Source organism: Myxine glutinosa, chromosome 5, assembly GCF_964187855.1.
Source record: "Myxine glutinosa chromosome 5, kmMyxGlut1.1, whole genome shotgun sequence".
NCBI lineage: Eukaryota > Metazoa > Chordata > Myxini > Myxiniformes > Myxinidae > Myxine > Myxine glutinosa.
The window spans coordinates 98,134,817-98,162,737 of NC_136265.1; the positions used below are offsets into that span (position 1 = coordinate 98,134,817).

At 44.8% G+C, this 27,921-nt stretch overlaps 1 protein-coding gene across 1 annotated transcript in view; it reads left to right on the forward strand.

Moving 5' to 3' along the window:
- LOC137410976 (uncharacterized) overlaps positions 1-27,921 on the forward strand; it is a 405,982-nt gene that overhangs the window by 318,510 nt on the left and 59,551 nt on the right. Inside the window, exons 14-15 of the mRNA XM_078778383.1 lie at positions 14,156-14,266; positions 14,845-14,949. Of these exons, the coding sequence (XP_078634509.1) occupies positions 14,156-14,266; positions 14,845-14,949 (216 nt within the window). The remainder of the gene's footprint in view (positions 1-14,155; positions 14,267-14,844; positions 14,950-27,921) is intronic.

The window sequence follows — 27,921 nt, forward strand, 5'->3', positions numbered from 1 at the left end:
GTTATCAATGCAATGAATGATGGAAAAGCCTTTTGATCAATATCAGGCTTCATTAAACTTAAATCAAGCAGGATCTAAGAATGAATATGAATGAATGATCGTTTTAAGGCCATTTTCCCCGCGAGAGCGGGGGTTAGCCTTGCGGGCCCCATGACAATCATGGTTCCCTGTTTGAGGCAATGTTTTTATGGCCGGATGCCCTTCCTGACGCCAACCCATAGTCGCCTCTTATGATGCGCAGGGACACAGTGTACCTATTCTAAACCGGGGTACACACCGGGATCATTCATCCCAGCAAGCTGGTACTCAATTTGCCGACCTCGGAAGGATGACAGGCTGAGTCAACCCCCCTGGCGTTAATTCAGCGATCGACCGGGATTCAAACCCAGGATCCAAGGATCCCAAGACGGCACCCCAACCGCTAAGCCAACACCAGAAAACAAGACAACATCAAATCGAAAACCTTTTCAGGGTATATAGGTTACGGTTGATCTGAAAATATGAGCGATCTACAGACTTGAACAGAGACCTTCACTGTTGATGCCTTATGAAAGCAGAAGGGAGAATAAACTTTATTTCGATTAATTGCGGAACTACCTCCACCTCAATATACTGTACCTTTCAGGAGACATTTTTGAATATGGATACATCTCTCCCACAATCAAAGTCCGAATTTCAGGACACAAAAAACTGCCTATCCAAACATGAGCATCTTACTTTATTTCACAACAAACTCATCAACCCACTGACCTTTTTGTTTTTCTTCTTTTTTTAATACAAGAATGACCATGCTGGTAAATATGCTACGATCGAGCCATGTGACGAGGCCTGAAATAACCGCAGAATATGGACAACTGAAGTGAAACACAACTGAAGTGAAGTGAAGCAGGATCTAAGAAACGAATACAAATTCAACAAGAGTGTATTAACACTAACAGATTATGTACATTAAGCGAGGTAATACAATCAAGCCATCTCGCAGACAACAACAACAACAACATGCATTTTAAAGGCCATTTTCCCTACTAGAGCGGGGGTTAGCCTTGCGGTCCCTATGACAATCTTCTCCATTTTGCCCTATTTTCTGCATCTCTCCTTGTTAACCCCCTTGCCCGCATTTCTTCTTCCACCATCTTTCGCCAAGTCTTTCTCGGTCTTCCCCGTCCTCTACTTCCTTCTACATTCATTTCCATCACTCTTCTCAACCAGTCACTTTCATCCTTCCTCAACACATGACCAAACCATCTCAACCTGTTCCTCTTCACAGCATCAATCACAGGCTCTATTCCCATCATCTTTCGCAATTCATCATTTGTCTTCCTCTCTCTCTCTTGTCCCGGGGTTTAAGTAAGCCTGTATAAGTTAAGTTTTCACTGTTTCTGCTTTCGCTGTAAATGACTTTCGTTTCTTCCCTTGGTTTCTTTGGTTTTGTACATAATTAGTTAATAAATACCTGTTCCTCCCCTTACCTTGGTTTCATTCTCGTCCGATCATCCCTGTCTTTTACCTATTGATATACGTGGCACGATTTCGGCCAACGCTCAGGATCGGGTTTAGTTCTTTGTTAATGGCTCGAACTTCGGGTTGCTAAAACCACTCGGCAACTAGTCCATCTAAAACCGTGGTTCGAGCGGGAGTCCCTCCCCTGCTTCGCGGTCAGGAGTGGCACTCAGGTCCTTGGGACTTTTCATTGACCAAATACCCTGGCTCCTCCCGACCGGAAGGAGTGTTGGGACCCCCAGGACTCACGTCGGTCAGTCACAGACAAGGGGATTAATCCCCCCTTTGGTAAGGGGAAAAGGGGCCGACGTTGAGATCCGTAACAATTGGATCCCCTCCGTAACAATTGGACAAACAATCCCCTCCATCTCGCAGAGTACGATCTCAATCTTACCAGCATGAACCATTGTCTGGCTTCAGCTCACAGCAGACCAGTCTTGCACGAACATCCGCGCACATCCCGCGGCGAGAACTTAAATAGCCTTCAGTCCCTGGAGGTCGATGCCTTAAATTGCTCTTCTTCTTCACAATCGCCACAATCTGCCCTGCTGGAAAATGTCACTTCTACTCGTGGCAAATCAGTCAATCTAAACACGAATCCACTATATAAGAGTGATGTCTGTCTGTGTGTCTGTCACCATTTTTCTCAGAGATGGCTGAACGGATCTTCATCAGTGAGTGCATGTGTGAGAAGTGTTATGATTTATGGGAGCGAGACATTGGTCATGAATGCAGAGCAGCAACGAAGGCTGGAAAGGGTGGAAATCCGAATGGTTCGGTGGATGTGCGGAGTGTCGTTGAGAGAGAGGAAGACAAATGATGAATTGCAAAAGATGATGGGAATAGAGCCTGTGATTGATGCTGTAAAGAGGAACAGGTTGAGATGGTTTGGTCATGGGTTGAGGAAGGATGAAAGTGACTGGGTGAGAAGAGTGATGGAAATGAATGTAGAAGGAAGTAGAGGACAGGGAAGACCGAGAAAGACTTGGCTAAAGATGGTTGAAGAAGAAATGCGGGCAAGGGGGTTAACAAGGAGAGATACAGAAAATTGGGCAAAATGGAGAAGATTGTCATGGGGACCGCAAGGCTAACCCCCGCTCTTGCAGGGAAAATGGCATTAAAATGCATGTTGTTGTTGTATCCAAAACCTTGCTCTTTTCTACCCCCGCTAATTTCACCCCAAATCCACTTTTTTGAAATTCCAACTTCTGTCCTGGAAGTCCTTGGTGTCCTTGTGTTTTATACTTCTCCCACCCTCCCCCACCCCCCCTTCCCCACCCCCCCTTCCCACGCCTCCTCTCCCAAAGCCTTCTCCCTCCCACACATCTCCCTGCTCTCAAATGTTGTGTTTGTGTGCTTCCCCTTCTCTCCCCATCTTGTCTTCCGCTACCTCTTTTTATATATTTTGTTTGTCTGGTTGATTTGTTGGTGAAATAAATGTTAGCTCTTTCACGATCCTCGATTCAGTGTACAAAAAACAAAAACAAAAAAATTGCCTTGCGGATTATACCTTGTCGTTCGACTGGAGGCTATACCTCTTTCCTGAAGGAATTGTTTTATCTCACGAGACATAAAAGTGGCTTCCCGATCTAAATGAATACACGCTGGACAACCAAACCGCGAATAACCCCGAGAGGCATTTAATCACTGAATTTGGAGAGAGATCTCCACAAGGAAAGGCAAATGGGAAGCGTGAGTACTTATCTTCGATGGTGAGCATGTAACGTTGAGAGGTGGCCATAGGGAGTGGACCTTTAAAATCAATGTTCAGACGCTCCCATGGTTGGGTGGCTTTGATCAAAACCACTTGATGCAGTTTATAAAACTGGTTTCAGTTGGGCGCAAACTTGACAAGGACTTCAGACTCTCTTCACGTCCTCGACCGAATAAGGAAGATTTCGACATCAAACAAAATGCGCTATGCGAGTGATTCCCGGATGACAAAGCGAGTCATGCAGCTCCCGCAATCCCCTCTCGGATCCCACGGTTCCACAGAAAGCATGAGAAAATGCATCATCAGCGACATTGTCCTTGCCAGGGCGATATACGATGTCGTAGCCGAATTCCGCAAGCTCATTGCGCCGCCTAGCGATTTTATTTTATTTTATTTATTTATTTTTTCCATTCTTTATTTTCTGGGAATGTTGACCCTCGAACATAAAAGCCACAGATCGCTGATCTGTGATCAAATGAAAATGTTTCCCGAGGAGAAATTGGTTCCACTTACGCAAGGCCTCCACGATGGCGTCGGCCTCTTTCTCAACAGACGAGTGGCACCTCTCACTGTGTGATAATGTTCTGTAGAAGAAGGCTACGGGTCGGCCCGACTGATTCAAGGTAGCCGCGATTGCGCACTCTGAGGCATCAGTCTCAACAACGAAGGGCACACTGTTATCAATTGATATTGCCACCGCTTGAGCAATATCCTTAATTGAATTGTGAAAAGCCATTTTCGCAGCTGAAGACAGCGGAAATTTTTTGCTTTCAACCAGACGACAAATTTTCTCGGAATACTTCGGGATCCATTTGGAATAATGAGCGTTTAGCCCGAGGGTTCGTCTTGGCGCGGCTACATCAGGCGGAGGTGGCATTTCCAATCGCAGTTGCGAGCAGGACATGTCAGGGCGAATCGAGCCGTCTGAAATGGTATATCCCAAGAGAGTGATAGTTTTAGCTGAGAACGTGCATTTGTCAGCATTGAGTGAGTTTGTACTTGCGAGCTACTTCCATGAATCGTGCTCGTTCTGTGTTCGTCCACATACTGTGACATTATCCACGTAAACAAAGGTGTCTTTGAGATTCTCTCGAGATACTATCTCATTGATGGCTCGTTGGCAGCACACGACTCCGTTTGTTACCCTGAAGGGTATACGATGAAACTGATAGTCGCTGACCAGACTCGAATGCCGTGTACATCTTATCAGACTCTCGGTTCGAAATTTGATGACCGGCACTGCACAAATCCAATGCACTGAATACTTGATATTTAGCCACTTCTCCTGCCATTTCATCCGAACGTGGCAACGGGTACGCATCTAGTTGCGTAAAACGATTAATAGTTTTGGTATAGTTTATCACCATCCGTTTCCTGTGATTAGCACTGGTCGTCACCAATACCTGGGCCCGCCACGGCGATTTGCTCAGCTCGATGATGCCTTCGGTGGGAAGGAAGTTTCCTGGTCTCCACAGCAACAAACTTCCCATGCTCCCGGGTAAGTCATCTTCACTTCAAAGCGATCGGTTTACAATCCTCAGTTAAGTTGGTAAACAGCGATGGTGGATCGACTACTATCTCTGCCAGACTACAGACTGTGAAGATAGGGTTAGTACCCCCAAAATGCAAATTTAAATCAGCATGCCTTCGCAAAAAATCATGACCCAAGTGTAGATCAGCACATAAGTCTCTCAGAACCATCGGTTTCACGTTCTGGTACTTCGTCTCATTAGTTCCTCGTTCCACAACACAATGTCCCCTTATCTCTTGATGTAAAGATGATGCCAGACACTCTGTTTTCCCCATGGGGAGGATAGGCCAATCATGGCGCTTCACCAATACAGCATTCACGTAGCTGTCCGAACTCCCCATGTCGATCAGCGCATCAGCGACCTCCCCATTCACCGTGATCCTGACCACCGCTTTCGCTAGACTGAAGGGCGAAGTAGCGGAGAGCGCAGTGGCTTCCAACTGCATACCAGCAGAAATGGGTCCGACCATTTTGACAGCTCGACACACCTTGGCATAATGTCCTTTCTTGCCACAATTATAACACATGGCATTGCATGCTGATCGTGTTGCATAGCCTGGTGTTGGCTTAGCGGTTTGGGTGCCGGCTTAGGATCCGAGGATCCTGAGTTTGAATCCTGGTCGATCGTTGAATTAACACCAGTGGGGTTGACTCAGCCTGTCATCCTCCCGAGGTCGGCAAATTGAGTACCAGCTTGGTGGGATGAATGATCACGGTGTGTACTTCGATTTAGAACAGGTAATCCCTGCGCATCGTGAGAGGCGACCAAGGGTTTTTTTTTTTCGGTTTTTTTTTTTGTATACAAGATCTAGGCTCGTGAAAGAGCTAACATTAATCACACAAAAAGTCAAACCAACACACAAAACACAAAAAACAAGGGGAGCGGCAGACAAGATGGGGAGAGAGGGGGAAGGACACAAACACAACATTTGAGAGCAGGGACATCGGGCGGACTTGGGGGGGAGGTGGGAGAGGTATAAAACATATGAACACTGCACGGACTCTGGGGTGAATTACCGGGGGTAGAAAAGATCAAGGTTTTGGATGTGGGAAGATAAGAGATGGTGGTGAACAGCTGTTTTAAAGACCTGGAGGGAGGAGTGGGATTGAAGGGAGTGGGGGAGTTTGTTCCAGTGGCGGGAGAAAAGGGGAATGAAAGAGTGAAGGTGAGCAGAGCCTAGATTTTGGCAGTTTAACCATAAGAGGGTTGCAGGCAGATCTTGTGCGACCTGAAGGAATATTGGGGGGGACAGAGCACAGAGAGAGCTGGGGGAGCAAGGCCAGAGAGGAGTCGGGAGAAGACAGAAAGACCATCAACCTGCCTGCGGTGAGTGAGTGAAAGGCCCTCGGAGTTGACTTCATCGCAGGAGATTCCAATGATTCTGAAAGCTTTGGCCTCAACAGCGTGAAGCCGAGCTAGGTGTGAGGCAGGAGCACCAGCCCAGAGGGGGGAACAGTATTCCATTGAGCTGCAGATGAAAGCCTTGTATGTGGTGAGGAGCTCAGGTGTGCCAAGGAAGGACTTCGCACGACGGAGGATGCCTAGTTTGGTGTGCCTAGGATGGTGTGCCTAGGATGTGCCTAGGATGCCTAGGAGACTAGAGGATGCAAAGACTGGCTTTGGAGGCCAGCTTGGAAATGTGGTTTTCCCAAGAAAGATCATGGCAGATAGTGAGACCCAAAAGCTTGAGCGACAGAACTTCTTGGAGAGGATTGTTGAGAAAGTAGATGGGAGGGTTTTCCAGTCGGTCCTTTCAGAGAGACATCGTAAGAGTGTGAGATTTGTCAGGATTGAAAGACATGTTCCACTTGTTTGACCAGTTTGTGATTTTGTCCTGGTCTGCAGAGAGTGAGGACGCTTCAGACTGCCGATCTGAGGGATGAAGAATGGAGCGACAGAGAGTAGAGTCATCAGCAAAGAGATAGAGAGGATTTTCCAGAGAGTCGGAGAGATCATTGATGAAGACCAGAAATAGCACAGGGCCCAGAACACTGCCTTGGGGAACTCCAGCCAGAACAGGAAGGGGAGATGAGAAAAACCCATTCAGGACAACACGTTGACTACGACTCAAGAGGAAGTCCGCCAGCCATGCGTGGAGATTTCCATGGATACCAAAAGAGGAGAGTTTGGTGAGCAGAGCGGGGTGCCAGACCATATCGAAGGCACGTGATATGTCAAGGGAGACAGCTCTAATTTCCTGTTTGGCATTGAGGACCTCCATCCATTGTTGAGAGAGCAGAAGCAGCATGCCCAGAGGAGAGTGACCAGGTCTGAAACCAAATTGATGATCAGAGATCAAGCCATTGGAGAAGAGGAAAGATTTCATATCTGAAGCAATGATGGATTCCATGACTTTGCTGATAATTGGGAGAAGGCTGATTGGTCTGTAGTTGCTGGGATCTGTTTTTGCACCTTTTTTGTGCAAAGCGGTGATGTTGGCAGATTTCCAGATTTCCACGTTTGCTGATTTCCAAGATGCTGGCAGATGACCTTGAGCAAAAGAGAAGGTGAAAAGAACAGAGAGAGGGTGAGATAGAGCGGCAGAGCAGGATTTTAGGACTCGTGGGCTGATGCCGTCTGGTCCAGTTGCACAATCAGAGTCGAGGTTTAACAAAAACCTCTCCACATATATATATATATTCCAAAAGGTCGTTTTAGCTTCCAGACATGGGGAACATGTGTGTGAAGTTTCCACTCAACATGATCAAAAATGAGGGAGGAGGTAGGTTTAAAAGGTTTATGCTTCAAAAAATTATGGCTCCCAAACCATGTGACTGACGATGTCAGCTTCAACCAAACTTTTTGGTTGTCATGGGTATGTAGTCATGCTGGTAATGTTTGGCCTCAATTTGTTCAGCCATTTCGGAGGAAACGTATGTTTGTGGTTTTTAAGGCTTTTCTCTTCAATCAATATGGTGGTCGACCACGTGACCTATGACGTGATTTTTTTTATTTTTTTTCCTCCAATCAATTTATGCCGAGATGATTCTCAGGAAATTTCATCCTGATCAGATGAAGTTTTGAACTTGTTGAATTATGATGTCATGAAGGAGGCATGTCAATTTTGATGTCACGTATGACATCATTCACATGGTTTATTCTGCATGGAGAGTTCTTTACAATGAGAGATGTGTCAATTTTTCTGTGCAGCACGTTTTGAGATGTGGAGGTGCGAAGTAATTCTTATTTTTATTTTTTTCAAGTTGGTGCCTGTGCCACAGGACTTGAAATTACCATAAAAAAAATCCTGCAGGCCGAGGCGCTCCCGTGTTGAAATGTTCCTGTCCATCGGTTCAAATGATTCATTGATTCTTCACGTCCATATTGATGGCTGTCCTCTTCAGCTTGGTAACATGACCATTGACCAGCACTCGCTCGCAAACCATTTTCCAGATATGATGCGTTTAACTGAAGGGTTAAACGTGAAAATAAGTGAATAGAAGTGTTGCCAAAATGAGATCAACACGAAGCTTCGCAAGTGTTTTGTGTATTTAAGCGTGGGACGGAGGTCCAGACCTCTGAATGGCCTCCACGATGTAAAAAAAACATGGTGGGGTAATTTAGCATTGTTTTTTTTGTTTTTTTGCATTGGTGGATTTTTGTAAAACAAATAAAGTACTGTTGCAGGTTTTTTTTATTGCACAGTACCTTTAATATTGTTAAGTTTATGGGGGGTGTGTGAAAGAATACCACTGGAAAGGTAGCACTGCACAGGAAGTAGCATGGACTGTGGATGTGCTCGAGAAATCTCGATGCACAGTACGTGGGGAAGCTGCAGCACGAGGTTGTTTAATGGTTCTTCACACAGGAGGGGTGGGGGAGTGAAGCAGTGCTAATTGGTGCAGGGATTAAGGTTGGTTTTCCCCAGTGTGTGACCTTACCCTGTGATCAATCCCTAACATTTTACAAGCCAAGCTCTGTCGGCCCCATGAACACGTGAACAAAGATTAGAGATGGCGGTGAACAGTTGTTTTGAAGACCTGGAGGGAGGAGGAGATTTGAAGAGAGTGAGGGAGTTTGTTCCAGAGGCCGGAAAAAGAGGAATGAAAGGGTGAAAGGAGTCGAGGAAACGAGTAAAAACTCTACTTCACAGCAGAAAGGACTCTCGGAGCACGAAGCAGAGTCCATGCATGAGGAGAAGGGAACGTGGGCCGTGCTCACCTCCCGCCTTGTGACCGTGCACATTTTGGCTTGCGGCATTTTACGTGTCGCCATCTTCCCTTATGTGGTTTCAAGCATCATCACTGCCAACCGCCTAAAAGGACCATTTACACACCGATAAGTACCGGCCGGCCAAGGGGAACATTTTATTTTTATTTCGTCTTTCCCTTGTGTTCGTATTTGTGACACTGTCAGGAGACGTCTCAGTTAGGAAATTAATTTACCTCAGTTTTTTTTTGGACATTATCACCCATTGCTTTATTTTCATTAAATTCATTATTGTTGTATTTTTATTTGTCGTGTTTCTTTGTTCATGGGTTCGGGAATAAAACCGTGTTTTTTTCGTTCAGCTAATCTTCTCGCAGCCTTCCATCTCGCATGCGCCAGAGCCGTCATTTTTGGTAGGACTCCTCGGGAGTAAAAAAAACTGTTTTGGCTATCCGTAACCAGTGATCTTAATTGCCTGCGATGCGACAATATTCTATTTCTAAATTGATATTTTCTCCGTTGATCAAAACGGCGAAATACCACAACGGCACTCGGTCGAGCGCATACCTCGGCCAGGGTGAACAGTTTACGCTTTGTATCCATTGATAGGGCAGGATCTGGATTCGGACCTGAAGTAAAATTGAATGGGATTCTTGTCACCGAACCAACCCATCCCCCAAGTTTTGTCCTAACTCGTCCACAACTTTTTAAAATATCATGTTATATCGCTTTTCACCCAATCTCTCAATGGTGATGAATCGCTCAAAAAATTAAATAATTATGCTATCTGAAGCCATATTCAGATCTTCATCAAAATCAAATCGATTTGGTCTTGTCACACACCCAACCTGTCCACCAAGTTTCGTCCATAACTTTTTGAGATATCGTGCGATATATCGTTTTTGGCCCGTTCTCCCAATGGTAAAATAATCACTTTTAAAATTCTACGAGCTGGATCCGGATCCAGATCTTCAACAAAATCTAATCATTTCGTCCTTGTCACATGCGCTACCTCTCTGCGAAATTTCGTCCGAATCACAAACAAAGACAGACAGATTGAAAAATCAATCAGAGCGACACTTGGCAAAAGAGAACACAGTAGAATGGCACCCAGTAAAGCATCCTTTTGACCTCAAAAATATTGGTTGGCTGACTTCAGTTTGCTAATATGAAAATCTTTTTGAAATTTCAAGTCAATCGGATGAAAATTGAGGATTTTTGAAATCTGGCAAGGTTGTTAATCTTTGGCCAAGGTTGACCTTTTGGCCAATGCTGTTCTCAAAATTTGTTGGTGGTTGATTTCAGTTCGCTGATAGGATAAATCAACATCAGCCGAATTTCTAAAATTGTAAATTTTCATCCGATTAACTTTAAAATTTGAAGACAATTTGCATATCAGGTCACAGAATTCAACCACCATTTGTTTGTGAGGTCAAACGGATGCTTTACTGAGTGCCATCCTACTTTGTTCTGTTTTGCCAAGTGTCGCTCTTTGAGTGATTTTTCTTTTGTCTGTTTGTTTGATTGTCCGCATGGAATAAATATGATTTTCTCTGCAACCGTTGGTCCGATTGACAGGAAATTTTCACCATGGTGCGCCTCCTCCTGTATAATTTTTTAAATGACAAGTCTGACCTCATAGGTCGCGTGGTACAGATGCTATCTTGGAAAAAAATGAAAAACTTTTCACCTCTGCCTCCGAAAGCACTGCACAGATAAAATTGAGACATGGCTTTTTGCAAATAACTCCATGAGGAATAACATATTGTTACGTTTATGGAGGTAGCTCATGGAATACCTTAGTCCAGGTAGATTGTATTGGGTAGTGTGCTCCGTATGCCGTGTAGAAACCTTCCTGTAACTAAGTAGGCCCGCTTGTCCAGTAAGATCGTATATTTGTCTCCATGCGAGGGGTGGAGCTTTTCTAATGCATTAGGGTTTTAGGAATAATTCTCTGTAAATTGCCTCTGTCGTTTTTCCCTTTGTTCTTTTTGACACGTGCAACACCAGGCATGCACTGCGCACCAATGCGAAATAAAGCCACCGTATTCGAACCTGACCACTGATGCCACCAGCCAAGTCATCACAAGGGCCGGCAAGAAGGGCCGTGAGGCCCCGCCCCAAGAGGTGGAGATTGGTCGTGGCCGTGGAGTGATGCAACGGCTCTCACTGATTGGAGTGCGCGCGGTCATCATAGAACGTTCCAGCACAAGGAACAAAAAGGACATGTCCCGCCATTTTCCCTCTCTCTGTTCCTGGTGTTCATACAAGCAGTCACATTTCCTGCTCTCAGTTCCAGGTGTTTGCACAAACAGTCGCATTTTCCTTCTATTGGCTCTGGGTTTCATCGCGTGCAGTCGCACACCCCTCACTTGACTGTGGCTGGCTTCGCAGGCGGTCAAAGTTCTGCACTCTCTGGACTCTGGGTGGCCACATTCTTGGCATACGCATTCTTCTCTTGTTTCACCTCTGTGCTTTGTGGAGCGGACGCCGGACAGCGAGGAAGGAGTGAGGGCCTGTTCGCTTCACGTTCTGCGGCTGGCGGGTGAACGGACTTGGCGCCAACCCGTGTTTTCCTGCGGAGGGATGCGGGACCTGTGACGACCCCGGGCGGTCACGGATGCCAGGTGGAGGAGCAGACAAACGCACCACACACATTTTATTACTTTCATTTTATTTATCCCTGTGTCTGATCCATGAGTCCGATCCGTGTGGAGATATCTCAAGTGCGGAATGTAGTTTTACATTCATTTCCTTGTTCCCTGGCATTTATTTTTATTAAACCATTGTTTGTTGAATTTTAATTTCTTGTCCTGTCCGTTTATTTGTTGTGGGAATCGGATAACCCCGTGCCACGCCCGTCCGTCCAGGTAAGCTCGCTGCCCTCCACTACACCCTCGCGCGTATAAAAGGTGCCGCCATAGTTTGAGTGAATGCCTCGGAGTTGATGCTCAGTTGGCCATCCGTCACCAGGGGTGTTAATCCTGGTGAACACGATAATATGTTGATGTCATAGGTGCCTCCATTATGATGTCATCATTCGACAAGTACAAAACTTCATCCAATCAGATGAAATTTGTTGAGCATCATCTTGGGATAAATTGGTGGAGGAAAAAAAATGATGTAATCGGTCACGTGATTCGGCTGCCATATTTGTTTTAACCCAAAAGCCTTAAAAACCATTAAAAACACGTCCTGGTGACTGTCTGCAATCTCCGATTGTTCTTTCTTGTTATTCTTGAAAAGGAGCTAATTGGAAGCATTGGAGAACCTTGACCTTTCCACACCAGAGGGAAGGTATTGGAGACTGCTTATGGAAGAGATGCAGAACGACTTCGTAATTTATGTAACACAGCCAGGACGGATTTATGGTTTAATAAATGAAAGGGAGATTGTGTTCAATAAATTAAATGAAAAAAAATAAAATAAATCACAAGCTGGTCAAATGCACATGAAATATGTCCTTCAATCCTGACATCTCTCTCTCTCTCTCTCTCTCTCTCTATATATATCTCTCTATCTCTCTCTCTATCTCTCTATCTCTCTCACACACACACACACACACACACACACACACACACACACACACACACACACACATCCTTAAATATAATTCCTCATCAACACGTGATTTTTCCAAGCCACTCCTGAGCTTTGCTCCACTTTCTCACTCTTTTGAACCTTTCTCTTATCTGTTACGTGTTCCTCCCCGACCTCCTGGTCTCGGTATACCTCCGAACCCATGGAAGAGCCACGGCAGAAAAATATAATAGTCCGTGTCAAAATCAATATTGAAACCACACCAATGGTTATCCACAAACAAAGAATATATTAAAAAGCACACAGGCACAACAATACAACAATGATAGCATTCAACCATACAATCAATATCTTAAGATGGTGCGACCTTCTTAAGTAACCTAACTCAAACTCACAGCGCTCCCAGTGAATGGAACAGAACACTCCTCAATGTCTCGATAACTCAGAGGGGATCCCGGCGAAGAGGCGATGAGGCGAGTAAGGAGGTGTATGCAAGGCGTGGACAGTCACTTGGTCCAAACCAACAGCAAACGGGCGGTGGAAAGGGAATCCCAACGACTCGATCCAGACGTGCACATTCACCGTTCAATCAGCGAACCGCTGTTCAATCTTTAGATGCCGCTTTTGTGCACACCCATCCCCGGCAGACCACCAGAGGGTGAGACAAACTGACGCGGCGAAAACCTTTTTCGGTGAACGACGCGCGAGGTTCAAAATGGCGGACGGCTCTTACTCGAGCCAAAGCCTCGAGGCGAGGATTCTCCGGAACCTCACGCCTGTACCTGACTATGCAGGCTTTTCCAATACTCCAGCGATAACACCAATCGCACAAGATTCCTTTCACGGACTCAAAGTTCACTCGCTACGTTCGCTCAACCACGCTCGCAATGGAGCTTCAAGACACGCGTCTTTTCACTGTTTCCTCACGCCTTCTTCCTCCTCTCTATCGTCGTCTTTCGGTTCTCGATCCTGTTTCCTGTCTCGTTTTTACCATGAGCGCTTTTAACCTTTTAACCACAATAACAATTTCCCTTAAACAACAATAACCAGAATACCTCGAACCAGAAATGTCTCAAGTGGATGAAAACCACAACCACGGAAGTGCCGAATCCGTAACATGTCATATGTTCACTCTTCTTATCTCTCATTATCATATGTTTACTATGATATTGACACTCTCCTTATCATATGTTCACATGTCATGGCTTTGGCCTATTCAGTCCATTGTCTGCATTTGTCAACATGTTAACCTGCCACACTCTGACATTTTGTTTTCCATGAGGATTCTTTTGAGACAAAAAAAAAAAATCAGCCTGTCACATGTTGGATCACAATTGTTTGTAATTTGAGAATAAACGCAGTTTAGTGGAGAAAACCTTCTCTATTTTCCCTTGTCGACATTTTTCTCACCTTCTCTGTTTTGTTGGTTGTGATGTTGGGTGGTGGTGAAATTCCACTGAAGATGTGGTCAGGTCGGAAGCATCTCATGACATCGAGGCAGTTTATACAGAATGTAATGCTTTGATATCATAATGTTTTCACATGACGCCATTCCTGAGGGAAATGTTTTATTTTCTCTTAAAGAAAGATTTAACGTAAAAAAAAAAAATGATTTCTATTGATTTTAATGCAATATATATTTCTTAATCTATTTCGAGAGTGAAAACAGCCATGCATGTGACACAAAACTACCTGCATTTGATAAAAGTTATTTTTCCAGATTTATTTGTGAAAGCGGAAGTGAAAACTGAGCACGACATTGATGTCCACCTGGATCGACCCGAACCAAATGATGCGAAAGCTTCTTTCCTCAAGAACCATCCCCATAAAGGTTTGTCAATGAATGTCTATACATTTTTATTTGAGCAGTTTGATGATGAACTCTGGTGTTCAGAAAAAAAACACGATGTTATGATTTAATTGCTTTAAGAAATAACCACGATGGCAAATCAATTTCTCAAACATCATTTATCCCCTTCGTTATTAAATAAAATATTTTAACCAAAAATAATTAATATACCTTGTTGTATCCTATTATCCTCTATTTGTACAATCATCAATTCTGAGGTTTTCATTTGACACCTGTTATTATAGACCCCAATGGACTTTGTCCAATACGGGGGTTTATGGATTGGGTCTCGTCCGTCCGTCCACAACCATATCTCGGAGATGTATGGACCGATTTTGTTCATACTTGGAACAAAGACAACACATTATGGTGTTGTTATGCATGATGGAAATTTTTTATTCTCTCTCTTCAAGGAAGATTTCAATGTTTTGATGGAGATTTTGATTATTTTAATTTTTTTGTCATGCTTTTAATGATTTTGATGCAATATTTATCTTTTTTGCAACAGCTCTGCATGTGACACAAAAGTGCCTGCATTTAATAAATCTTACTTTTTTCAGCATTATTTGTGGAAGTGAAAACTGAGCACGACATTGATGTTCACTTGGACCGACCCGAACCCATTGATGCCGAAGCTCCTTTCCTCAAGAACCATCCCCATGAAGGTTTCTGTCAATGTCAATACATTTTGATTTGAACAGTTTGATGATGAACTCTGGTGTGAAGAAAAAAAAAACATGACGTCATTATTTAATTGCTTTTAAAAAACTAGATGGTATTCATAAAATACTAACCCTGCGCAGCCAACTTGTTGCGAGGCAACTGTTCTGTTTTTTTCAGGTTTTTTTTCTTTTCTTCTTGGATCCAATATGGCTGCCAAACCACGTGAGCAATGACATCATAAATTTATATTCTCTCATCGAATTGTTGCATAGATCATGCTCAATAAATTTAAAACTGATCAGACTGAGCGTTACCCCTGTCGAATTATGATGTCATAATTACGGCACCAATGACGTCATCGTTATCAATGTAATGAATGATGGAAAAGCCTTTTGATCAATATCAGGCTTTATTAAACTTGAATCGAGCAGGGTCTAAGAAAGGAATACAAATACAACAAGAGTATATTCACACAAACAGATTATGTATATTAAGCGAGGTAATACAATCAAGCCATCTCGCAGAGTACTATCGCGATCTTACCAGCATGAACCATTGTCTGGCTTCAGCTCACAGCAGGACAAGTCTCGCACGAACATCCGCGCAGAAAGAACTTAAATAGCCGCAAGTCCCTGGCGGTCGATACCTTCAATTGCTCTTCTTCTTCCCAATCGCCACAATCTTCCCTGCTGGAAAATGTCATTTCTACTGGTGGCAAATCAGTCAATCGAAACACGAATCTACTGTATAAGAGCGATGTCTGTCTGTGTCTATCTGTGTTGCCATTTTTCTCATAGATGGCTGAACGGATCTTCATCAAACTTTCAGAGGTTCATCAGTGAGTGCCTGGGAGTGTTTTTGGCAAAAAAACAACAAAAAATCTGACAAAAGAAAAAAATAGTTTTTTTGGAGTTAAAAAAACAAAAACGCTTGATCGTGCCTACTCCTTTTTAAATTAATGACAGTTATATACAAGTACACAGTCGCATAAATAAATACAAAAAAATCACCAGACATTTGAATACAAAAAAATCAAACAAATCCGGAAGTGAACGAAGTTGGTAGTACGGCTTCTTCTTCTTCCTGATCTGCATCACAGGCGACTCAAAAACGTGATGAATGCCACATTCACCCACCATCATATATATGAACCCTTTCCTCTCCTGCCTCCCCCCTCCCCTCCCCTTCTCCCCCTTTGCTCCCCTTCCCCCCTCCCCTCACCTTCCCCCCTCACCCCTTTCCTCCCCTCTCCCCCTCCCTTCCCCTTCCCCCCTCCCCCTTTCCCTCCTCACCCCCCTTTCCCCTCCCCCTCCCCTCCCCTTTCCCCCCTCCCCCCTATTCCCCTCCCCTCCCCTTTCCTCAACCGAATCGGGAAGATTTCGACATCAAACAAAATGCGCCATGCGAGTGATTCCCGGATGACAAAGCGAGTCATGCAGCTCCTGCAATCCCCTCTCGGATCCCACGGTTCCACAGAAAGCATGAGAAAATGCATCATCAGCTACATTGTCCTTGCCAGGGCAATATACGATGTCGTAGCCAAATTCCGCAAGCTCATTGTGCCGCTTCGCGATTTTATTTTATTTTTTATTTTTTAATTTGTTTTTTCCATTCTTTATTTTCTTGGAATGTTGATCCTCGAACATAAAAGCCACAGATCGCTGGTCTGTGATCAAATGCAAATGTTTCCCGAGGAGAAAGTGGTTCCACTAACGCAAGGCCTCCACGATGGCCTTGGCCTCTTTCTCAACAGACGAGTGGCACCTCTCACTGTGTGATAACGTTCTGGAGAAGAAGGCCACGGGTCGGCCCGACTGATTCAAGGTAGCCGCGATTGCGTACTCTGAGGCATCAGTCTCAACAACGAAGGGCACACTGTTATCAATTGATATTGCCACCGCTTGAGCAATATCCTTAATCAAATTGTGAAAAGCCATTTTGGCAGCTGAAGACCGGAAAATATTTGCGTTCAACGAGAGGACGAATTTTCTCGGAATACTTCGGGATCCATTTGGAACAATGAGCGAACAGCCCCAGGGTTCGTCTTGGCGCGGCTTCATCAGGAGAAGGTGGCATTTCTAATGGCAGTTGCAAACAGGACCTGTCATCGCGAATCGAGCTATCTGAAATGGTATATCCCAAGAGATTGATAGTTTTAGCTGAGAACGTGCATTTGTCAGCATTGATTGAGTTTGTACTTGTGAGCTACTTCCATGAATCGTTTCAAGTTATTGTCGTGCTCGTTCTGTGTTCGTTCACATACTGTGACCTCATCCAACAAAGGTGTCTTTGAGATTCTCTCGAGATACCATCTCGTTGATGGCTCGTTGGTTGCACGCGACTCCGTTTGTTACCCTGAAGGGTATACGATGAAACTGAAGGGTATCGTGGCTGTGAAGTCTTTTTAATTTAGTGTTTTGAGGCTGTGAGGTGTTTTTAATCTTCTATATATATATATATATATATTGTTACGGATCTCGGGGGTCGTCGCTCCCCTTATCAAGGGGGGGGGGGGTTAATCCCCTTGTCTTTTTAGCTGGCCGTCCCGAGTCCTGGAAGTTATACCGTCCTTCCCGGCCCGGCGTTAGGTAGGGTTTTCCAGGCCTAGGGCTTTGCTGCTACCTAAGTACTAACGCCAGCCGGAAACGAGGGAATAACTCCCACTTGAACCACGGATGTGATGGAAAATGCCGAGTGGTTAGCAATCCGCGATCCGAGCTGTTAACAATGAGACTAAACCCGATTCTGAGCGGTTTCGATCGTGTCACGTTTACCCAATGGAAGAAAGGACGGATGCGATCGGATGGAGAGGAAACCAGAAGGTAGGAAGAACAAAGATGGGTTTATTAACAAATATACAAGAGAAGAGGAAACGAAAGGATATACAAGAGAGGAAGAGGAAGAAGCAGGACACAGGGCAGTCTTATTGCAGTCTTAACTGAGGACCCCAGACAAACATACACACTCACATGGGGATTGTAGCTGGTAGGTGGTCAGGTCGAGGGTCCGGTGATGAGATCCAGGCTCCAGGTGAGGTTACAGTCCAGCGGGCGAAACCCGGCAGGCAGCTCTGCGTATCTTGGAACACGACCGGACCTTACATATAGCGGGGGGGGGGGGGGGAGGGGGGGGGGGAAGCTGGTGTCCTTCAGCGTACGTAATTTGTGCACGCTCGTGCTCCACGCCACCTCTCCCAAGTTCTCTTATCAGCACCAGCGAGTGAGTCCTCCCCCAAATGTGCGCTCCGTATCAGTCTTTTGAAGCAACCAGCGCTCCCGACAAGTAGTCCCTTTGCATGCACTCTCCCGACCAAGTCCGTCAAAGGGCTTTGCGTTCGCGCTTATATAATGCGCCACGCGATCACTATGTGGGCCTCAAAGCCACGCCTGTCGGTGATGTTACATCAGCCCTGGTTGGCTGGTGAGGGCTTACCGGCCACGCCTTTGACGGCTGGTTGACATGCCACACCTTCTTCTTGGCGTTCTGCCCCCTTTTTCCTTGGGCCTGACCGCATGGCTTATGGCGGCGCTTGAGCGAACGTAAAGGCACCGACTGTAGGGGTTCGTAATGGCGTCGTTTGGAGAGGGAGGTCGCAAAATGGACGTAATGGGGACCTCCTCTTATTTGATCGACGCAATGCATATTCAACTATTGGAAACACAGCCTTATCTAAAACACATAATAATGAAATAACTGAGATTCTATGGTGGCCGCCTACGTGTTGCTTGTGGACTAACTAGGGGTGCAACCTTTAACCTTTTAATAATGGGATATTTACAAGAGTTTATATACAAGTGTGGGTTCTAAAACCGCAACACTGCACCCCCCCCCCCCCCCCATCCCCTTTTCCAGGCTTGGCCCGAGCCGAAACAAAAGGGCTATCTTTTAACTTCGTTTGACACTTAGGTGTGGTTACTCTCTACTTTTAACCTCACCCTGAGTGCGACAGTTTTAACACCAGATATGTCCCACCTGCTGCGTTGCATCCTATCTAACCGACTCGCACCCACAATTAACCGAATTACGGAATTATTCTCAAACTAAACATTTAACCGGTGGGGAGCATTATTTACAATACACGAATTATTTACACTGTCACCCAGGACCTGTCTTTTGTGGGAAAAGAGAAGATGTTTTGAGAAGGGGAAAATGCCATTGCCATGCACTGCACCGATACACCATACCATATGTACCCATTCAATGAATGCACCATCATAAGAAAAATGCACCAACAAGCACCATAAAAGCACCATCCATGAAAAAGGCACAAAACACATTTCAATAATAACAAGCGTTACGCCTAGGTCCCCCGTCGGTGAAGTGATGTGAGTTGACAAAGTGGAAGACGCAGAAAACATGCTATGATATGATATTTCGGTCACAAGGTTCAGACATACATGGCGGCGACCATCTTGGATTTTGACGTGGCGACCCAATTTTAAACAGCGTTCTTCCTTGTGCATAGATACACCCACACACCAGATTAGAAGTTGGTACTTCGCTTATTTTTCAAGATATTTCACTCACAAGGTTCAGACATATATATGGTGGCGGCCATCTTGGATTTTGACGTGGCGACCCAATTTAAAACAGCCTTCGTCCTTATGCCGAGATACACCCACACACCAAATTAGAAGTTGGAACTTCACTTATTTTTCAAGATATTCATCTCACAAGGTTCAGACATAAAAGGCGGCGGCCATCTTGGATTTTGACGTGGCGACCCAATTTTCAATAGCGTTCTTCCTGATGCCGAGATACACCCACACACCAGATTAGAAGTTGGTACTTCGCTTATTTTTCAAGATATTCATCTCACAAGGTTCAGACATACATGGCATCAGACATACATGGTGGTGGCCATCTTGGATTTTGACGTGGGTTGCACCCACACACCAAATTCGAATGCGGTCCTTCTCTTACGCACGCCCGCACGCACGCACGCACGCATGCACGCACGCACGGACTGTCAAAATGGGAGGCTGTCAAAATGGACGGAATGGGGCCGACTCCTCATTTGATTGACACAACGCAGAATCAACTATTGGAAACATGGCCTTATCTATACACATACTAATGAAATAACTGAAGTCCTATGGTGACCTACATGTTGCTTGTGGCCTGTCTATGGGGTGCAACCTTTAACCTTGAATGATGTGATATTTACAAGAGTGTGGGTTCTCAGAACCGCAACAATATCATTAAATCATGCACATCTTACCTTAAATACATCAATCTACTAACTAGCACGACCACACCACCGACCTCTCAATCAAACTGTACTTCGAATGTTCAAACTGTCACCTATAACGGTTTTTTGCATGCTGCCGTGTCCTCGCAACCACTGATTCCTTGCAACATTGATTTGTAGGATATTTAATGATTATATTGTACTGTATTTACATTAAAATCTCATGAATAATATTTTTAATATTCGTATTGTATTTTACGAATTCGATTTGGTACCTTTTTGTGATATGAAAGAAAACTTGTTTTAATCTACCAACTGAAGCCCCCTGTGCTGGCATACGTCTGACTAGTTGTTGTAATTTATTGACCAGTTCAGAGCTGTGTGTGGTTGCTCTCACAGTCCAAATTATTTCACCTGCAACTGTACCATAAAATAGCTTTTCGGGAATGTTGCTGTCTCAGAAAGGCATTCGGACAATATGGAATGGAAAAGCATCTCGTTTATCAAATAATTTGGTGTGAAATTTATTATTATGGATTTCAATTTGTAATTCTAAAAAGGAAACTGAAGTGGAAGTTTGGTTTTCCTTTTTTAATTCAAGTTCTTTTGGATATACAGTCACGTGAAAAAGTAGGTACACCCCATGTTAAGTTTTGACTTTTTCAACATATTTCAACATGCAGCTATTTGATCTTCATTTCAAATATATCGATAGATAAAGGTGATATAATATAAAAAAATATCATGAAACATTTACATTTTGTAGTCCATTGTATACAACAACAACAACAACAACAACAACAACAACATGCGTTTTAAGGCCATTTTCCCTGCTAGAGTGGGGGTTAGCCTTGCGGTCCCCATGACAATCTTCTCCATTTTGCCCTATTTTCTGCATCTCTCCTTGTTAACCCCCTTGCCCGCATTTCTTCTTCCACCATCTTTAGCCAAGTCTTTCTCGATCTTCCCCGTCCTCTACTTCCTTCCACATTCATTTCCATCACTCTTCTCAACCAGTCAATTTCATCCTTCCTCAACACATGACCAAACCATCTCAACCTGTTCCTCTTCACAGCATCAATCACAGGCTCTATTCCCCTCATCGTTCGCAATTCATCATTTGTCTTCCTCTCTCTCTCAATGATACTCCGCACATCCACTGAACCATTCGCATTTCCACCCTTTCCAGCCTTCGTTGCTGCTCTACATTCATGACCCATGTCTCGCTCCCATAAATCATAACACTTCTCACACATGCAGCATAGACCTTTCCCTTCAGCTTCAACGACACTCCCCTCCTCATCAGCACGCCACTCAGTTCCTGAAACTTCTTCCATGCACATCTCACTCTTGCAACCGTTGCCGAGTCTGATCCACCTTTTCCATTCAGCATGTCTCCGAGGTAGCAAAATGTTTTCACACCTTCCAGCTTCACGCCGTCTCCAAGATCCAACTCAACATTTCCTCCATCTGCAGCTCCCTCTGTGCACACCTTACATTTGAATGTCGCTGCCACACTGGTTAATGACCCTCTCAGATAGTGCTGTTAGCTAGATTCAAAATCCCGTCTCGGAACCGTCTCGATAAATTTTCAATTTTCATAACGGGATCTCGGCTCGGCTCGGTTCCCGGCAAAGTAAAAAATTAAAAAAAATTAAAAAAAAAATTAAAAATAAATAAATAAATAATAAGGCTTCAAAAATAATGGAATTTCAATTACAATATATAAACAACAATGAAAAAAATTCATTTCTGATGTTGAGTACTTAAATTCCGACTTAGCTTCCATTTACCGGGATGAAATAAAATACACCGCCTACATGCAGATGATCGGCCACCGATGGGACCGGGTTATCTCATTACAGTTTGTATTGTCGTGTAATTTCTTGCTCGGAATGTCAGAGAGAGGGAGAAAATGTTTCTGGCCAGGCATATTCGAGTCCAGGTTGGAGTTTCATTATCATTTTGTGAGTTGTGATCACCAAGGGGCTCGCTCCCCCCCCCCCCCCCCCCGTTCCCCTCCCCTCCCCCGCCAGGCAATGCCGGGTACTTCTGCTAGTAAATTATAAAGCAGGCGGTGTAGTGATCACCCCCCTCCCCCCCCCCCCCCCCTCTATTTTGACTCTGTGACTAAAGTAAACGTAATCAACTTATCAGGCCTTAAGTGGAGATAAGATAACCAAAATACTTTCACATTCAAACCGTCAAACCAAACCCCGAGGGATTCTTACAATTTATAGATTTAGCGTTGCAATTAAACATAAACGTTCATCAAAAACTCATTTCATAAAACTACATAATGTATTGTACTTGTATTAATACATTGTGTGTAGAATAATCCGTTATAAACGTGTTTTTAATCTAAATAAATATCGTCCCTCCAATCACGGAGCCTCGAGCGAGTCCCTCGATATTAATGTGCAAAAGACCATAGCAACCACATCCTGTAACTCGTCTCCAAGGACGGACACGTGACCGCAGCGTAAAGCGGAGCGAGGCGGAGTGATACAGCGGAAGGATTCAACGGTTTAAATAAAGCCGCGATGCAGCGGATTTTCATTGTGACCTTTAATCCTGATTTTGTTACTTCCGCCACCAAAGATGGATGGAGATTATGTTTTCACTCCTGTGTGTTTGTCCGTTTGTTTGTGAACGCAATATCTCAAAAAGTTGTGGACGGATTCGGACGAAATTTTGTGGAGATGCAGCGTGTGTGACAAGGACGACATGATTAGATGTTGGTGAAGATCCGGATTCGGAATTCGGATTCGTTTGCAGTGCATTGTTTGTTGACAAGGGGAAAATCCTGGAACAGTGAGTTTACTTTATCTATCATCGTTTGTCAGTTCAGCTGCACTTGCGAAAAATGATGCTTGTGCAGAAGCAGAGTAATGAAAGCAAGGCTCAATAAATGCCTCTATTATGGAAAATATCTGCAAGAAGTTGGAATTTTAACCGGGATTTTTTTTACCGATAAATTGCGTCAGTCAATTTATCTCGGGACCGTCCCGAGACCGTCTCGAAAGCCGAAACCGCCGGGATTTCGTCCCGGTCTCGGCTCGGTTGACAGCCCTACTCTCAGACCACTACATTTTTGATGAACCCACTCAGCGTTCATTGTACATTGAATGGAGTTCACTCCGACACCCTTCCTGCACACAGAACATGGCCACTTCCCAGTTCTTTCCACCTCACCACATGCTTTACCACTTGCCATCACCTTCGTCTTTCCGAAATTCACCTTCAGACCTTTTGTCTCCAGACATTCCTTCCACTTGTTCATCTTTTCCTTCAGTCCATCCATACTTTCCGCAATCAACACCAGATCATCTGCATACAACAACTCCCACGGTAAACCCTCCTTTACGTTCTGAGCCAGCACCTCCATCACAGCTACAAATAGTAGTGGACTTAGTACCGACCCCTGATGCACTCCCACCTTCACCTCAAACTCACCACTGTTCCCGTCCTTCGTCCTTACAGCTGCGCGCGCACTTTTGTACATTGCCATCACTACTCTGTTCAACCATTCCTCTACTTCTAACTTCCTCAATGCCCATGTCAATACTTCGCGTGGAACGCCATCGAATGCTTTCTCCAGATCAACAAACCCAAGAAACAACTTCTTCCTCTTCTCCATGTACTTCTGCAACTGCCTCACAATAAAGAGCGCGTCTGTCGTTCCTCTTCCTGGCATAAATCCAAGCTGCATTTCGTCGATCTTCACCTTCTTCCTTATCCTCCTCTCCAACACCCTTTCCAATACCTTCATTCCATGCTCCAATAACTTTACCGCTCGGTACGAGCCACACTCTAGAGGGTCACCTTTCCCCTTGTATAGAGGGACGAGGGTACTCAGTTCCCAATCCACTGGAATGCGGCCTCCTTTCACCGCCAGATTACAGATCTCTGTCATTCTCTTCACACCCCAACTTCCTGCTGCCTTCAACATATCTCCCACAACTCCCGTCGGCCCTCCCGCTTTTCTACTCTTCATTGCTTTTATCGCTTCCTCAACTTCCTTCTCAGTTATCTTCTCTGCCGGTCCTAAAACTGGGGTACTCTCTATGTTGCCATCCCATTCATTCTCTGCATTCAACAGCATTTCCATATATCTTTTCCATCTTCCTTTAATTCCATCTGGGTCCACAACGATTTGTCCCACTTCATCCTTCAAGCAACTCACCCCCATCACATCACACCTCTCCTTCGCTATCTGCTTTGCAATCCTGAATACTGCTCTCTGACCCTCTTCCGAATCTAAGCGTTCTCCGAACATTTTCCTACATGCCTCCTGCACCTTTGCTACCTCTTTCTTTGCAGCCTTCTTGGCTGCCTTATAACTTTCATGCTCTGCTGTTTCTGCGCCCATACCCTTCGCCTTCTGCCACTCCTTGAACTTCTTCCTCTTCTCGTCAATCCTCTTTCCAACTTCATCATCCCACCATCATGTTTCCGAGTGCCTCGGTGGTCCTTTTGTCCATCCACATACCTCACCAACGGCTCCCAACAGACTAGCTTTCATTGAGATCCAACCACTTTCAAACTCAACCACTTCATCCTCTACCCTACTCAGCCTCTCTTTTAATGCCTCCCTTACTGTCACCTCTTTCAACCTCCACACCTTCATTCTCAGTTGGTACTTCACCCGCCGAGCTGCCCATATGAAGTTGTAATTGTCATGGTTCTCTTTTTTGAGGCAATATTTTTATGGCCGGATGCCCTTCCTGATGCCAACCTTCTTTGTCGCCTCTTATGACACGCAGGGATACTGTGTACCTATTCTAACCAGGGTACGCACCGGGAAACTACACCGGGAAAACACGTTCTTAAGCATGAACATTTAAAACCTAGCTCCTCCCTCATTTTTGATCCAATCGAGGGGAAACTTCACAGATCTGTTCAGCATGTCAGTCCACTAAAATGTCCTTTTGGAATTTGCGATAGGTCATGTGGTTTGGCAGATATAGTTCATTAAACGAAAAAAAAAAAATGGATATCTCCTGCATCGCTTTTTAGTGGGGCAACTTAGCATAACAATTGTGCATTTTGTGAGGAAAGCACCAAATTTGGCACACAAGTAGACTATCATATTATGAAAAGATCTGGATATTGGGCCATCTCAGATTCAGAGATTTGATTTTTGCAAGATTTCGATTCGATTGGGATCGAAGAGAACACCTTCTTCGTCTTCTGCACAGTGAAGTTGCCAGCCCTGAATTCTCTGGCTACATCTGGGTGCTTCATTGGGAGTGCAACCATGTCCCTTAGGTGAACAGGGACCCACCTGGCATAGTGTGTGTGGTCTAAGGCATGGAACCATGGGACCAGTTCCGTCAGGGCATCAAGGTACATCATGAATGAAGCCTGCCGCAGAGAACGCACGTAGACCAGTACCAACATCTCTAGTTCCAGTACAGTTGCCCAGTACTGAAAGTTGGGAATGTCTTCTCCTCTCTGGTGACACCAGTCTTCGAACTCAGGCAGGTCTTTTGCATCATCAGCATGTCATACAGTGGCGTTCATACGCACGGTGTTGCAGGATGTGCAGTGCCGCTGCAGTGATTTGATGAGCTCTTCTTGTGCGGGTGACGTGGGCAGCTTGCAGGAAGGAGTCGGCCGTCCTTGGCGTTGCAATCTCAGCTTGCAAATCTGCAAAATCTGCAAATCTTGCAAAAATCAAATCTCTGAATCTGAGATGGCCCAATATCCAGATCTTTTCATAATATGATAGTCTACTAGTGTGCCAAATTTGGTGCTTTCCTCACAAAATGCACAATTGTTATGCTATATTTAGCTTAGCTGCCGGACTATTGTTGATCGACGTGAAACTTAATACTACAGGAGAAGTCATGAAATGAAACAAGTGTGCAAAATTTCAAGATGATTGGATGTACGGTCTGGAAGCGAGAAGTTGTTATTGCGTGAAGAAGAAGAGGCTTCGAATGTGCAGATTTAATTATTTATCACATGTACAGACTGAAGGCATCGTTGGACACGACCTCTCGCGGTCATTTTAACATCAAATAAAATTATAATTTAAGATTTGTCAATAGCTGAGGTATATTAACAAACGAACAAAACAGATTTGGTCAAATTCTGACTTTTTTAACTCTATCGCATTTGACAGAGTTGTGACAAGCTGAGGAAGAAGAAACCTCGCATTGGCTTCTCAGACAAAATAAATAATTGTGGCTCTGCAATTTCAGGTTTATTTTCTTTTAAAAATCGCTTTTTCTGCAATCATTGCACGGATTGACATGAAATTTTCACCACAGGTGCACCTTGGCATGAAGAATCTTTTGAGGGTAATTATAACGTCACCGGTCACATGGTACGGCCACCAACTTTGGAAAACCTAAAAATTTTACATCTCACTATCTCCAAAAGCGCTGAGTAGAAAAGATTGAGACATATCTCGTTGCAAAGAACGATCCAGGGAGAATAAGCCTTGTGAATATGTCATATGTGCCTCCATTATGACATCATGATACGACAAGTGCAAAACTTTATCCGATCAGGATGAAATTTTTTGAGCATCATCTTGTGATATATTGATGGAGAAAAAATAATAATGTGAAAGCGGGGTTGTTGTGTGTGTGTGTGTGTGTGTGTGTGTGTGTGTGTGTGTGTGTGTGTGTGTGTGTGTGTGTGTGTGTGTGTGTGTGTGTGTGTGTGTGTGTGTGTGTGTGTGTGTGTATGTGTGTGTATATATGTGTGTGTGTGTGTGTATGTGTGTGTATATATGTGTGTGTGTGTGTGTATATATGTGTGTGTGTGTGTGTGTGTGGGGATTTGTGTGTGTGTGGGGATATGTGTGTGTGTGGGGATATGTGTGTGTGTGGGGATATGTGTGTGTGTGGGGATATGTGGGTGTGTGTGGGGATATGTGGGTGTGTGTGGGGATATGTGGGTGTGTGTGGGGATATGTGGGTGTGTGTGGGGATATGTGGGTGTGTGTGGGGATATGTGGGTGTGTGTGGGGATATGTGGGTGTGTGTGGGGATATGTGGGTGTGTGTGGGGATATGTGGGTGTGTGTGGGGATATGTGGGTGTGTGTGGGGATATGTGGGTGTGTGTGGGGATATGTGGGTGTGTGTGGGGATATGTGGGTGTGTGTGGGGATATGTGGGTGTGTGTGGGGATATGTGGGTGTGTGTGGGGATATGTGTGTGTGTGTGGGGGGATATGTGTGTGTGTGGGGGGATATGTGTGTGTGTGGGGGGATATGTGTGTGTGTGGGGGGATATGTGTGTGTGTGGGGGGATATGTGTGTGTGTGTGGGGATATGTGTGTGTGTGGGGATATGTGTGTGTGTGGGGATATGTGTGTGTGTGTGGGGATATGTGTGTGTGTGTGGGGATATGTGTGTGTGTGTGTGGGGATATGTGTGTGTGTGTGGGGATATGTGTGTGTGTGTGGGGATATGTGTGTGTGTGTGGGGATATGTGTGTGTGTGTGGGGATATGTGTGTGTGTGTGGGGATATGTGTGTGTGTGTGGGGATATGTGTGTGTGTGTGGGGATATGTGTGTGTGTGTGGGGATATGTGTGTGTGTGTGGGGATATGTGTGTGTGTGTGGGGATATGTGTGTGTGTGTGGGGATATGTGTGTGTGTGTGGGGATATGTGTGTGTGTGTGGGGATATGTGTGTGTGTGTGGGGATATGTGTGTGTGTGTGGGGATATGTGTGTGTGTGTGGGGATATGTGTGTGTGTGTGGGGATATGTGTGTGTGTGTGGGGATATGTGTGTGTGTGTGGGGATATGTGTGTGTGTGTGG